Below are 14445 nucleotides of genomic sequence, written 5' to 3'. Positions count from 1 at the left end.
AATGTCATTACTAAAAATTTTAGCATAAGCTACTAACTAGATTGCACCTCCACATTTTGATACGCTCCCTCAGATGATAACTTTTGCACCCACTCAGAGTAGACCTAATTGTTTACATAGCAGAGAACACTTTATTCTCATTGCATTATGTATACCATGTAATCATCAACACATTCCAGTTATGCAAATGTGATGTTAAAAAGGAGCTTTGACATACCAAAGGAAGAGTGAGGCTGCCGCTCAGTCATATGGATAGACATTATCTATAGATGTCCTCCCATCCAACCCACCTATCATAGTATTTTCTGTTTCAGTGTTTTGTTTCATATATTGTTATTCTTATGTAAACTGTGACTCTTATTAAGAACTTGAGTTTTTCGTAGTGGGATTCTTTGATGTGTTTTATGTTGCTTGAGTTTTTTATAATGTGAAAGAGCCTAGAGAATGTTGGCGTCTTAGGTTCTTTTATGCCTCTCATTGCACTGCAGTCTAGCTCCTTGTTGCCCGGAGCAGGATAAGTACACACGCAATGTACTTCGTGGCATCACAGGACAAATGGTCCTTTACATGGTCGTCTTCTTCTTCTTGATGTTTCTGAATGTGACTCCATTTCAGAGCCACAGCATTTTACAACCACTGTGACTCGATCCAGCCCGACTGTGGCCTTTGTGGAGTTTCCCTCCAGCCCCCAGCTGAAGAACGACGTGCCAGAAGAAAAAGACCAGAAGAAACTGGAAAATGAAATGAGCGGAAAGGTGGAATTGGTGCTGTCACAAAAGGTGAAGTCCCTAGTGGACCAAAGCAATTAAATCCAAAAGTTAGTGAGACTTCACATTTTGGCTGGCTGCTGCTGTGGCACTTGTTGTTAAGGACGATTTCTTTTCTCTTCTGATCTTTTTTCCTATCTTTAATCTGTATTTTTTTTTCCCTAAATACAAATGCACTACATGTTTATTGTAAAAATTTAAATACATATAGAAAGATACATAGATTATTCCATTTGGGCTGCTCTAATGGAATACCATAGGCTGGGTGGCTTATAAACAATAGAAATTTCTTTCTCACAGTTCTGCAGGCTGGAAAGTCCGAGATCAAGGCACTGGCAGATTTCGGTGTCTGGTGAGAATCTTCTTCCGGGTTCATAGTCAACTGGCTTCTTGCTATGTCCTCACTTGGCAGAAGGGGCAGAGGAGCTCTCTGAGTCTCCTTCATAAGGGCACTAATCCCAATCGTGAGGGCCCTGCCCTCATGACCTAATCACCTGCCAAAGGCCCCACCTCCTGATGCCATCATCCTGGGGGTTAGGGTTTCAACATATGAATTTTGGGGGGACACAAACATTCAGTTTATACACAGAGAAAGTGAGGAAAAAAAGGAAAATACGTATATATTAGAGAAAGGGAGATAGGTGATTACAGTTGTTGCAACAGCTTTTATATATATACATATTTACAGTAATGTTCATGGAAATATGTAACAAATCCATCAGGTAATATATGTAAATATATTTAAAAATAAGATGTAAATAAACAAATGTGTAGAAATAGAACAAGAGAGAGAAAACATCACAGAAACCTACCTCTTTGTTAGTAACAATTGGTATATATTAGTATGTATATATATCTTTCAACATCTTTTAAAAGTTATTTTAAATAACTGGTTTTTAGTTATGAAGAATTAGATACATTTAAAAGAGAAATATAACATAAATATAAGTTATAAAGCTTTGCAGTTAGATTTTAGTTTGCTGTGCATGGGCTTGTTTATTTGCTTTTTAACCTATCGGCTTGCTAAATATTCTCTTTCCAATATCCACCCGTTTTATAGCAATGGTACTTCTGATGCCTCTAGATTTGAATAACGAGGAAACTAGAAAATTATTATTCTGATATAATGAGTTTTAACGCCTTGTTTTTATTAAATTTCTTCCTCTTTTGGAGTCTCATCTCATTTATGTTAGTTTGGCTTGTTTTTGAGCACAAAGTCTAAAAGTCTGCATCTTTTATACCAGTCTTCTCACCTTGGCTACCCTTTAGAATTTAAAACATACCAAGCGCACTCCAGATCAAACAAAGCAGAATCTCCGGGGGCAGGGCCCAGGCATCTGTATTTTCAAAAGCTCCCCAGGTGATTCTAATGGGCTGCCCAGATAGAGAACCACTGACTTGCATACTGACATATACTATATGTGGTGATATTCCAACTTTAAAAATTAACCCAAAATTTGGATTTGACTCTAAAGTGAAAATTTACCACTTCTGGTTCTGGTCCATCCTTCATTTACTCAACCAATATTGACTGTGCACCTACTATGTGCCAGGCACTGAACTAGACACTGGATACTCAACAGTGAACACGACATGGCCCCTGGCCTTGAGGAGCTGAGAGTGCTGTCTCCTTGGTAGAACCACAAAAATACCTATGGCCTTGATGCCTTGTGGGAATTTCAGACTCTCCCTATTCCCCACTTTTCTATATAGAGGATTGAAGAATGGTCTGGAGGTCTGAAAGGAGGAACTAAAACTAGGAAAAACACTGGGGGCAGGCAGGACTTCCTCCTTTTCAGGTTTTGACTTATCTGCATTACATTTGTAACCATTATTTATTTATCATTCTAACAAATTGACATTTTTCTAACTTTAAACTGAAAGAAAAGCTCTATTATCACTGCTAGAATTAAAAAAAAAATCAAACAAAATGAATACCATAGCTAAAAAGTATTCATCTACATACCTCATCTGTGTTACCTCATCTGTGATCCATCTTTGGACCACCAGTGTCATACCTACCCCACTATGGAAAAAATTGTTTTCAGGGGTTCTTAACTGTATAAGTGTGTGTATGCGGGTGTGCACCATGAACCCTTTGGCCATCTGGTAGACATTATTTTCAGAATAATATTTTTAGAAGCATAAAATACACAGGATTACCAAGTTTTCCTTGGTATCAAGTGGTACCGAGTACATACACCCCCTGAATTCTGTTCTGTGGTTAACTCCAGGTTAAGAATCTCTGCTAGTTGTTTAGCAAATGGAATAACCGTCTTTGAACCCAATGCTCTTCTCACACCATGTGAATTTCCCCCGTTTCTCTTTTCCTGACTATACAGTTAACTCTTAGAGAAAGGAAGAAAGGTGATCACAGTGGTTGCAACAGGTTTTATTCTCTGATTTCACTTGAGGGTGTCACCTTTATAAAATGAAGTGCCCATCCACATAGGCTGACTTTTTCACATAGTGGTCATTTTGAGCATTTCTGCCAACAATTAACTGTTTCATTTACAACCGGGCATTTTCTGAAACGTGTTTTTTGTCAGACTCGATTATAGAGGAAATGGTATGAGGTTAAGATTTGAGGGTTGTCAACTTTGGTAAGTCTAGGCCTTGGCTTTTGCTCCCTGTCTAACACTGAAGTTCATGTGGACATCTGCTTGACCTCTGTAATGCAGAATGAAGTGATTAACTGTATTTTCCTTAGGATTCCATTAGGGTTGAATACATTGTTCATAAAGAAAAATAAAATCCTACTGAGAAGAAATTCTAGACATTAAAGCGTCCTGAGGACCAAACCGTAGATCAGCTTATGATGAAACAAGTGTTTCATAGCCTCACTCACCCTGTTGGCTGTCAAATCAATCCAGTGGGGACACAGCGCCAGCCAGAGAGGAAATCAAAGAAAGTCCTGTGAGCCGCTGAACGGACACGACTGACACAGCCGTGCTCCTCATTCAGATCTTTGCTCAGAGTCTCCTGAGTCTTATTTCAGACATTAGTTGGGTAATCTGGTCTTTCAGCAATCACTTGATTAGAAGCAACAAAGTGAAGAAGGATGTTTCTACTGAATGCCGTTCAGATTGGAGAGAAACAAAATAAAATTAAATAGTAATAACAAAAACAATCTATTTCTGCAAAGCAAACATAAGAATTTCTAAAGCCTGTAATTTTGGAACTCTCTACCATAAGGACAAGTAGTCTCACATGCCTCAGAAATCCCCTAAGCACATCACTGCTGTGGCACTATTTGATAGCGATTATTTATAATAATGCTTCTTTGTCAACAGGCAAAGGGTATTGTCTTTAATGTGCGTTGCATAAGTTTGTGGGGGGTTGTATAGTGTTGGGAGAATAACATCCATTAGAAAGTAATATTACTTTAATATTTAGCACTCACATAGTAAGATTTTTTTATCTTATGTGGATCATCTCATTTCCTGACATTACAAATTCAGTATTATGTAGTATCAAGCAGAGAATGTGTGATTGATCAATACGAAAATGAGACAGAGTGATGTATAATCCTGAAGATGGAATACTATCCTCTGGGTTTGGATGAAAGTGATTATCAAATTTTTAGGCTCTAGTTTGATTTCTCTGAAAAGTGACCTCTGTGTTAATGTAGAAAAGCATGAAGGGGGTTTGGACAAGGAGCAAAATTTTCCATTTAAAAGTTAAATATTTGGATTTATTGACTTAGGGAATAGCCATAGATCTTTACATTTCATTTCACCTGTGCATTTATTAATGGACAGTACTTGTAATGTTTATGTCATTTGCCCATGATCCAGGTGGTAAAGCCAAAATCTCCAGAGCCAGAAGCAACCCTGACGTTTCCATTTCTGGACAAAATGCCTGAAACCAACCAATTACATTTGCCAAATCTCAATTCTCAAGGTAAAGAGAAGGAACCATTTTAGTTTAATTCTACGTGTTCTGCTGGGCCCATCTGTAGTAAAACATTCTTTATTTTAAATTATGTTGACATCCCTTTAGCCATGGTGTTTGCCAGAGTCCACGAGGGCTGAATTAATAACTTCAGAATGGAAATCTGGGCTGCTTTCTCTATTTGGCCAAGCCAGGAACCCTGGCTGCCAAGACCATTCTGTCAGCCAGGCACTGTAGGCACAATAGGGCCTACACAAGTGTCTGATACCTTAAATTAATTTTACTGTCTCCAAAATGTAAAAAAACAAAAAAATTACAAAATAAAAAACCAATAGCTTTAATAAAAAGTTTATAGTCTTAATATTATATCAACTTCATTAATTATTAATTACCTAGTCTTTGTAAAATATCCATTTAATTTGACAATGACTTTGGAGAAAGTCAGATTTGCTTACTTCATAATAATTTCTGAGTGTACATGATGATTACTGAGAAGTCATTCATGATTGTACATTAAATGTGTTACTCATAACCAAAATCTTTAATCTTTCCAAAAATTCTTTATAGCAAGAATAGATAGATAGACAAACAGGCAGACTGTGGATATATTTTAGCATCTTTCATCAGTCCAGGCAAAGAGGATAGCACAGGGTCATTGTGGCTGGGAATTTATTTTTACTCTTCTTTCCAAGGATGGGCAGCTATTTGGGGCCACTATTGACAGAACCTGAGTTGGCTTCCATTAGCCTTTGCTGACACTGGGAGACAAGCCAGGTTCTATCTACATGACAGGAAGTACTGGGAGGGAATTAATTGGTACATACTCTGATGATCACTAGTTTCTTAATGTGGAAACAAGTTCAATACTGTCTTTAAAGCATCTTTTATGTTTGTCAGCCCTACCCTCCTGAAGAGAATGACATGAAGTCTCTTAACTGGGCCAGCATTTGACCATATTTAGACATTTTAATTCTGCCTATTTCTAGTACTTTGTAATTGTGTAGATAAGTAATATAGAGAGGAAATAGGTATTTTAAGCCAAGTTAATTAGTTTTGTTGTCTTACATATTTTTACATTCCATTACCTGTTGTCTGGCATCTCAATTTTGTAAAATGCGCTGTTGAAGTAAGGGACTTTACTTTCTGCTTTATCTAAGTTGAATGATTAAAAAATAAAATTTAGTAGCCCTAGAGCATTTCAAGATAGAATTCTATTTGGCGTACACCTGTCCTGTGCTCTGGCTCATGGAAGCCGTAATTGCGGCTGCAGGCTCTGGCGGCAGAGGCCTGAGTTCGAATTCTTGCTCATCTAGTCTCAGCTGTGTCACCTTACCCACCAAGTTCTCCCTAATCTTTATTTGTCACCTGTAAACTGGAAATAATTATAGTACCAACCTCATAGGACATTGGAAGAATTAAGTGAGATAAACCAAAAAAAGTGTTTTGCTCAACACTTGGCCCAGAATAAGCATGAATAATGTAATGTAAGAGTAATTAATAATGTAATCTAGTAGTTGCAGGATGGTAGCAGTAGGAACAGAAGTATAGAGCAAGATGCCAGGCAGAAATAAAGTATTCTTAGATGCTTTCCTTAAAATAAGAATGTTTATATTATGGGGATATGGCTTTAAGTACTAACTTTCAAACATGGGCATGTGCCAGGGTGCCCTGCAGGACTGGCTAAGATACAGATTGCTGGGTCCCAGCCCCACGGTGTCTGATTGAATAGGTCTGGGCTGAGGCCACAGGATTTGCATTTCTAACAAGTTCCCAAAGGTGGTGCTGATGCTGCAGATCCAGGGACCACACTCTGAAAACCACTGACTTGAAGGATGTGTTTGCATTGTGTGCCAAAGACATCGCTGCTAGATATAAAAGTAACAGTAGTACTTGTTTGGAGCATATAGAGTCCCTATCTTTCCCGAGGCGAAAGCCCTCCAGTAAGTATAACCTTAAAAGACATCATTTGTCTTTAACTGGGAGGGGAGGGGGCAGGTATAGGACTTAGCCCAGATGTAAAAAGTCAGTGCACATTTAAGTGACTAGTCTGAGGTCACATATCAAGTCCAAAGAAGCTCTAGGGTTAAGATCAGGAATCCTGGAGCCATACCTAATTCTCTCTCCCTTGAAAGCGATATCTCCGCCATTTCCATAAAGTCATCAATTTATAGACTGATTATACAGGCTACTGAAGATCTGCCGGTGGGCCCTATTGATGTTCCATAGGTTTCCCTTAAACACACATATGTGCATAAATAGTCTTGAAATACTCTGAAGACATTCGTAAAATACATTTAGATGTGAGAAATTTCCTTCTCTCAACTGTCTCCCAACAGTAGAAAGATATCTCAAATTGGTGTTTGAGGAAAACGTGTGCACATTTTAAAACTGATGTCTTTTACTCGCACTGAGAATGATGGCGGACCAGTGCAGCACATCGCTGAAGGATGCAGATGCTTGTGATGAGCTGCTGTGTCTGCCTGAAGCCATCACATTGCAGAAAGACATATGTACATTGTTTTGTTACACACATGTATAACTTCTGCCACAGACTTCCATAATAAGCTTTGTAAGGTACATAAAAAATAATTGAACTCATCTCTGCTTTTATACTTTTCCATTATTCCCCAAAAGCAATGTAAACTGTGCATTTTGCTCTTGCATAGCATATCATCCTATCATTTTGAGATTTAACTTTTTTTTTAAAGATTGGTACCTGAGCTAACAACTGTTACCAATCTTTTTTTTTCTGCTTTTTCTTCTCAAATCCCCCCAGTGCATTGTTGTATATTTTAGTTGTAGGTCCTTCTAGTTGTTGGCATGTGGGACGCTGCCTCAGCATGGCCTGAGGAGCGGTGCCATGTCCACGCCCAGGATCTGAACCGGCAAAACCCTGGGCCGCCCAAGTGGAGCACTAGAACTTAACCACTTGGCCACGGGGCCGGCCCAAGAGATTTAACACTTTTAACAATATCACCATTGAGAATGACCCTATAAAATTTCACCTAAAACCAACAAACAATAGCATACACTGTCCCGTTACTATTGACTTTTGCCCATGTCTTCAGGTTTTGTATGCATTTTATGAGATAATCTGTACTTGAGAGTCTGTCACTTTCAAGTCCTATATTGACCACAGCCAAACCTCCTTTGGTACTCGGGAGCATGGGTCTATTCAATTCTCACCCCCGTGTTCATGGTTTTCTGTTTGTTCTGTTCTGCCGTCTGATCTAGAGTCGCCTGGCACTGCCAGCGTTCCGCTTAGAGTTCAGAACTCTTGGCGACGTTCCCAGTTTTTCTCCCAGTCAGGTAAAACGCACACTGGGTAGCTGTTTCTTTTGTGCAAAAATCCATGTTGCGTGCAACCAATGATGTCTGGTATTTTTCTTCATTTCTGATTTCAGAAAAAAGAAATGCTTGTTTCTGGCACACAGTTAGCAAAGAGCTAGTTCTTTGATATCAGTACCAGTTATACTAAAGGGGGGAGGAAATCCACAGAATTTTACTTTGATTTTAAGAATCCAAAGAAATAATAATATTTCTTTCTTTATTGTCCTCTTTTTTTAAAAAAACAAAGTTTAGAAGCATTTACTGGGGACTGGTAATGGTTCTCTTGTTAACTGTGTCACTCTGTTTACTTCCTGGATGACATCTGGCCTCTCTCTGTATGAGACTTCTCATGTCAGACAGTGAGGGAACTGATCAACCAAGCCAGAATGCAAGGTGCATTAAAAACCAGCACTAATAAGAATAGTTTTTGCCTCCTAGAGTCTTGTACCTGGTGCTAATTGATGTGGTCAATCATATTACATTGGTCATAACTTCTTTTGGTGGTGGGTACAAACTGCTTCAGGGATCTGCTTTTTTGTGATTTTCTAATGCTCTTGGCTTACAAAAATAAAAAACTTGGTCTGAAACTGACATAGGAACCACACCCCACTGAGAAGATCAAAAAGAAAGACAATTAGAAACCACTCACATTGTGATCTTTTTTCCCTTTCTTTCTGTGCAGTGGATTCTCCAGGCAGTGAAAAGTCCCCTGTAACTACACCTGTAAGTAACTCATTTTAAGGAATAAGATCAGGCATTTAGCGTAATTTTAATTTGTAAGGTATTTGATTTGCTTAAAGAAGAGTCAACCAAAAATGGGCTTCAAACAATTGATTGTAAAAGAACAATTGAAAGTTGTGTATGATGCTCTCAGGTGAATATGCAGACAGACGCGGATCGTCATTGTGCGGGGTTGTTATCGTGCCTGGAAACAAAATGATAAGTGAGTCAGGGAAATAAAATCGAAAACAGGCGGTGAAAATGAATGTGACAATAGGAGTTACTATTAAGATACACAACCTCTGTAGGCTTTCAGAATCACTTTTTTAAATGAGGGTAACACTTCAACATAGTGTACCGTTGGCAGGCAGGACCCAGCCTGGACTCTCTCTGAGAGACCCAAGCTGTCTTTGTTGCACACCTTCTCGCAATCAGTATCTTGAGCAATATGAACTGTATATCAATGAAATTTTTTAACAGTTTTCTAATTAAAATATCAAGACACATGACACCATGGAAATTCCTTGCTGTTGAATTATATCTGAACTCTCTCTACAGACCTGAGTCTTCTCTGAACTGGGTGTTTCCAATGCTGGGCCTGTCGCCTTGTTCACCCTCTGAAATTCTCATCAGATTTGGAGACTTCCTCTGTGACACAATCAACTGTAGCATTTCCCCTGAGCCCCCCGGGTGCAGCCACATGATCACTGATGCACCTTTGATTCCAGATTTACTAACCATATGACCCTGAAGGTGTTACATGACTTCTCTGAACCTTGTCTTCCTTGATTGTACAATGAGATGATCATACCTTCCTTTCAGGGTGTTGTGAGCCTTAATTGAAATAATTATATGGAAGCCTCTAGCACAGTGCCTGGGACACAAACAAATCCTCCCCAGTGCCTAATCCAAGAGGCCCACCACAGCCAATGCCAATTCTTATCTGTAGGTAAATTGTCTCACTTTGGGAATTCTAAGTGCCTGTGCAGAGAGGAGAAGGGACCCATTGCTTGTCACATCACCCTCAGTATCTCCAGCCACATTCCAGAACTAGTGACCATTTGTGGAGGCTTGGTCTTGAGCCAACGCTGGGAATCCTGAGTTTCCTGGGAAGCTGAGTTCACCCATGGAAGATGGGAACATGCAGAAGGACCCCAAAGCTTGCATTCATGGCACAGATCCGAAGATTTCCATTTTAAATTACATAGAACAACATTGTCAAATTGTTCTTGTCCCCCCACCCAGGCAAGGGTGGAAAGAAAGGGCATTCTAAAGAGGTACATTCTTATTTCGGGCTTATGAGAATAGAACAAGAAAGAGACAGATGACTGACCTATATAAGTGAATCCTCTGAAAACAGTTACCCAAATTTGATGTCCTTTTAATGATAAATAGCTCTTCATAGAATAGAAAAGCAAAAAAAAAATTGAAAATGAGAGAAGCTTGAAGAGGAAGTAAGCATTTGATTGTGCTGACGTCCGTAGCCTCAGGCCTTTCTTGGTCAGACTTGGAGTGAGCTGAAGCTCTAGGGTCAGGGTCTGTGGAAGGGAGAGAAGAAGGAGATGCATTAGCCAGCATGAAGTGATTCCATTCATTTATTCCACAAACATTGATTGAAGGCCTGAAATTCCAAGGTCTTGGGTTACTAAGGGGGATAAGGGGCCCTGCCTGCCACTGAGGAATCCCTAGGCCAGAAGAAGATACAGATCTTAAACAGATAAATTGTAGAACAAGTGGGCTAAATGTTCTCCATTCTGACTCTCTAGCACCTTTTATATCTCTTTTATGATAGTTATTTTCCTGTCATCTGGTGATCATTTATAAATAGGTCACTCCCCCACGCACCCCCTAACACACACACTCAGTTGTAAGCTCCACAAGGCTGGGACTCTTGGCCAGCTGGTGTCCCCATTTGGCCCACAGTGAGTGCTCAGCAAATAGTCACCAAAGAAAGGAGCTCAGTTCCTTTTCTTTCCCTCTTGTTTATCCCACTGGTATCTTCCTCTTTATCTTCCTCTGAAAATGCTCATTGTTTTTCTTTCTTGCCGTTTTAACAAATATTCCGTATTTTCTTCTGTGCTCAATCTCCCTACCCCACACTTCCTCCTCCTATCTGCTTCCCCCTTCTCAACTTATTCTTGCAATTACTACCTAGTGAAATCTGAAAATTAAGTAATTCCTAGTTGTAGCTCTTGTTTTCCTACTAGTGGACTTTCCCCATTGGGCTCCCTATGGCTTTATTCACATAACCACAAACTTTTTCCTCAAAAGACAAAGAAGGGCCATGCTCCTGAGAGAGGTACTGAACATTTAAACTTGTAAGTCTTGCTTGTAAGTCTCAGGAAAATGCTGGGTGGAAACAACCTCCAACATGAATGCAATAGAATTTCCCATCTGGGATCGACATTTAGATAACATTTTCTGGTCATCCAAGGGAATTTGGGAACCTTTGGATCATATACCATTGAGTAGTTTTTTCCCTGTATGACCTGTCAGAGCCTTTAGTAGGCTGATATTCAGTGTGAATCCAAGAGTGGCATTTTAGAAGTACATTTCCCTACCCCCTATTTACCCACCTTTTTTTGAGTTGCTGTGGGCATCTTAGCCATCCGAACGATTTGCAGGAACCACAGCAAGTGTACCAATTTTAGGCCCATGTTTCATATGTCTAAACACATTAAAGTTATAGATAATTATAATGTTATAAATCAAGCAACACCCATGGCCTGGCCTACATTCTCAGCCTGGAGATACCCCTGGGCCAGCCCAGCCATGCACCTGAGTGGGAGCGTGGATCTGGTAGGGGCAGGGCAGGGCAAAAGGTGGGCTGGCCCAGGTCTCTTGGGCAATAACTAGACCCATCTAAACCTTGGACAGGACTGACCCTGTCCAGCTTCCCAGGCAGCCAGGGTAGGTAGATGCTGCCTGCTCCTCACCCCACTCTAGACTCTCCCTCACCTCCCTAACTCCTCCACCTTCTCCTCACTTTTTCTCTCAAGATTCCCAGGCAGTTCTAAGTGCCTCCCAAAACTACCCATCAGCACAGAGGGAAGGGAGGGAGCGCAGTTATGGGGAACCTGGTCTGCCTCGGCTCCTGCGCTGGTGACAGGGGAGGCCAACTTTAAACACAGCAGCCCCTCTTTTGCTGGTTTCCAGGGACAGGCTGTGATTCCCCCACCCTTCACCCTCTCAATCTCATATTGTGTGGCCTGGGCACCTGCTTTAGTTCATGCAGCCTTCTCCCATTATCCTCACTCACTCACTTGGTTCCAAACTCACAGAAACCTTTTTTAAAAGACAGAAGTCTTTGGGTTTGAGTGTTTGTTAGGCAGGCCCCAGGGCGGGGGCTTCCCCTTGCCTGGCCCTCAGGTGATCCTTGTGGGCATTGGTGAGTTAAACCTACTTTAGGGCCAGCTGGTATAGAACAGCAATAACAGTACAAAAGACTAATTTTATGGCGTGGCACACCCCACTTCTTATAAAACGCAGTTCTGCTCAAATAATCAGACCCACTTGTCTGGACTAAGGATCGGTATGTAGAATGAATATCTTATGCTCGGGAGCATGACTGCATTTAAGAAATCACTTCCAAGAGAAGTGAAGGAAAAGCCTTCCCATGGTCATGGGAAATCACTTCATGTTTTCATTAGCTCCAAGAAGGTTCACAGAATCATACCAGCATCTTGGAAGTAAACCAAAGAGGAACTAAGGTTGAAAAGTGGTTTCTGCCAACAAAGAGGACCTTTAGATATGTGAAGTCTTCTGCTTCTGCGTGTCCATCCAGGTGCCAGGCCATCAGCTAATTGTTTCCTTTCTCCTGGCCTGGCCTTGAGGACATGGCTTAATTCTGATCATGCTTTTATTTCCTAAGCAGTTTAAGTTCTGGGCATGGGACCCAGAAGAGGAGCGCAGGCGACAGGAAAAATGGCAACAGGAGCAGGAACGTTTGCTCCAGGTAGGACTGGTTTGCTGCTTTTTTTTTTTCTTTTAGATGATGCTCTTAATTTCTGTTAGTTTGTTAAATAGATTTTTAGCACAGGAAATACATAGAATCTGATTCTTCTCAGAAGTCAATGAGTCTAAGTCAGTTCGTTTTGTGTCCATGTGACAGAATGCCTGTGTCTAATTCCTCCTGCCAGGAGTTACACTGATGAACACAATGCATTTCATTAAAAAAAAAAATCCAAGTATTGATTAAGAGCCAATCCAGCCATTCATCACCTCCTTAGTTGCCAAACAAATTCCAGTCCAAGTAGCAGTGGGAATGACTTATCAAAAAGCTATTGGATAGCAAACATGGGGAATAAAATTTGACCCGGGTCTAGTTCCTTAAGTAGAAATGTTTGCTCCATCTTTGAGTAAAAGCTGCTAATTTTCAAGTCTAGAAAAATCCTGGGAGCACTTGTATCATGCTCCCACTTGTTTCATGCCAGTTTTGTGGAGTAACAGGACTTCAAAATGTAACCTAGTAACTTTAGAAACTAACCTATGCTGGACCCTGGGGATGTGCCAGGACTGTGGTTGGTGCTTGACATATTTTATCTAATTTAATCCTTGTACAATTCTTTAAAGTATGTGTTATTAGCTCCAGTTTGCAATTGAAAAAACTAAGGCTCAAAGAAGTTAAATTAATTGCCCAAGGTCAAACAGTTAAACAAGTGTTAAACTTGGTTTCAGGTCCAAGTCTGGATGACTTTAAAACTCATGTTCTTTCCACTATATTCCCAATAGTACTGATTTTATATTTTTTAAAAATTGTAAAGGAAAAGAATGTTAAACCTCATTAATCTTGATGATGATTTTCTGCTGTTATGTAGAAAGCAATGCTTAATGTGAGTTTATTTTACTTACTTTTTTCTTATCTTTTTGTTCTAATCCTTTTGGCTAGGAGCAGAGAGCAAAGGGGCAGTTTGGGAAGTTAGTCAGTTGTAGTGTGGCTACAGGTCTGCCAGTTAATCCTGACACTTTTCACAATTGCAGAGGGGTAAATCTTCAATACCAAAATGTTAGTTAGAACCAGATTCAGCAAAGTCCCTGAATCTGGAAGCTTTGGGGACCCTTAGGTCCATTGGGAGACCCCAGACCAGCCCTGGCCATCTGCTATTCTCCTGGAAATCAGGTGCCCATTCTTCAGCTAAATGGTGAACAGCCAACAGTCAAAAATTCCACAGAGTAAGGCAGACAGGCGAGTGTGCTGCCCATTGTGTTGCTCTGTCTGTTACACTCTGCAGGGTGGCCATGGTTACAGATAACAGGCATATGTATTGTTCCTGTCCCACCAAATTGTTACCCAGTGTGGCATCATGGGTTGTGGGCTTTGGGGCAAGGTGTTTGTGGGGGAAAGAAAGTTGTGTGTGTAAGTGTGTGTGTGCTACAGACGTACCACATCTTTCACTCCCTGCATCGTCAGTTCATCCTCTTGGTGAGGGAGCAAGTGGTGAGCTCCTAGAACCAATAAGCCAAAAAAGTTTTTCAGCTTTTGTGAAGTTTTGGGTGTGTTTCCTCTATTCTGAAAAGCCCCTGAAGTCCCTCTCTAAAACTTTACAATATTAGGTTTTGGTAACAAATTTTTACCTGGAGTTAAAAGCCATGGGTTGACCAACAGTGGTTTTGCCAGAGCGTTAATAAGAACATCAGACTCCAGACAATTCCAATAAAGTCCTTTTGCTCCTGAGGTAATGACATAACAGGCAATACCTGGAGGAATTCTCAGTGCCTTCCCCAGGAAGATAGA

General features: G+C 40.4%; 1 protein-coding gene across 2 annotated transcripts in view; it reads left to right on the top strand.

The window, feature by feature from the left end:
* Nucleotides 1–14445, top strand: part of LOC124237075 (LIM and calponin homology domains-containing protein 1-like) — a 309151-nt gene that overhangs the window by 277905 nt on the left and 16801 nt on the right. Inside the window, exons 15-19 of one of the 2 annotated variants that reach the window (XM_046656321.1) lie at nt 616–779; nt 4565–4670; nt 7896–7970; nt 8674–8714; nt 12583–12666. In XM_046656321.1, coding sequence (XP_046512277.1) covers nt 616–779; nt 4565–4670; nt 7896–7970; nt 8674–8714; nt 12583–12666 — 470 coding nt within the window. The remainder of the gene's footprint in view (nt 1–615; nt 780–4564; nt 4671–7895; nt 7971–8673; nt 8715–12582; nt 12667–14445) is intronic. The other variant, XM_046656322.1, reaches the window with a different exon arrangement.

The sequence above is a fragment of the Equus quagga genome, chromosome 3 (assembly GCF_021613505.1).
Source record: "Equus quagga isolate Etosha38 chromosome 3, UCLA_HA_Equagga_1.0, whole genome shotgun sequence".
In the NCBI taxonomy this organism is placed as follows: Eukaryota; Metazoa; Chordata; class Mammalia; order Perissodactyla; family Equidae; genus Equus; species Equus quagga.
Note: the sequence above shows the minus strand (reverse complement) of the source record. Positions and strands in the feature narration are given on the sequence as shown.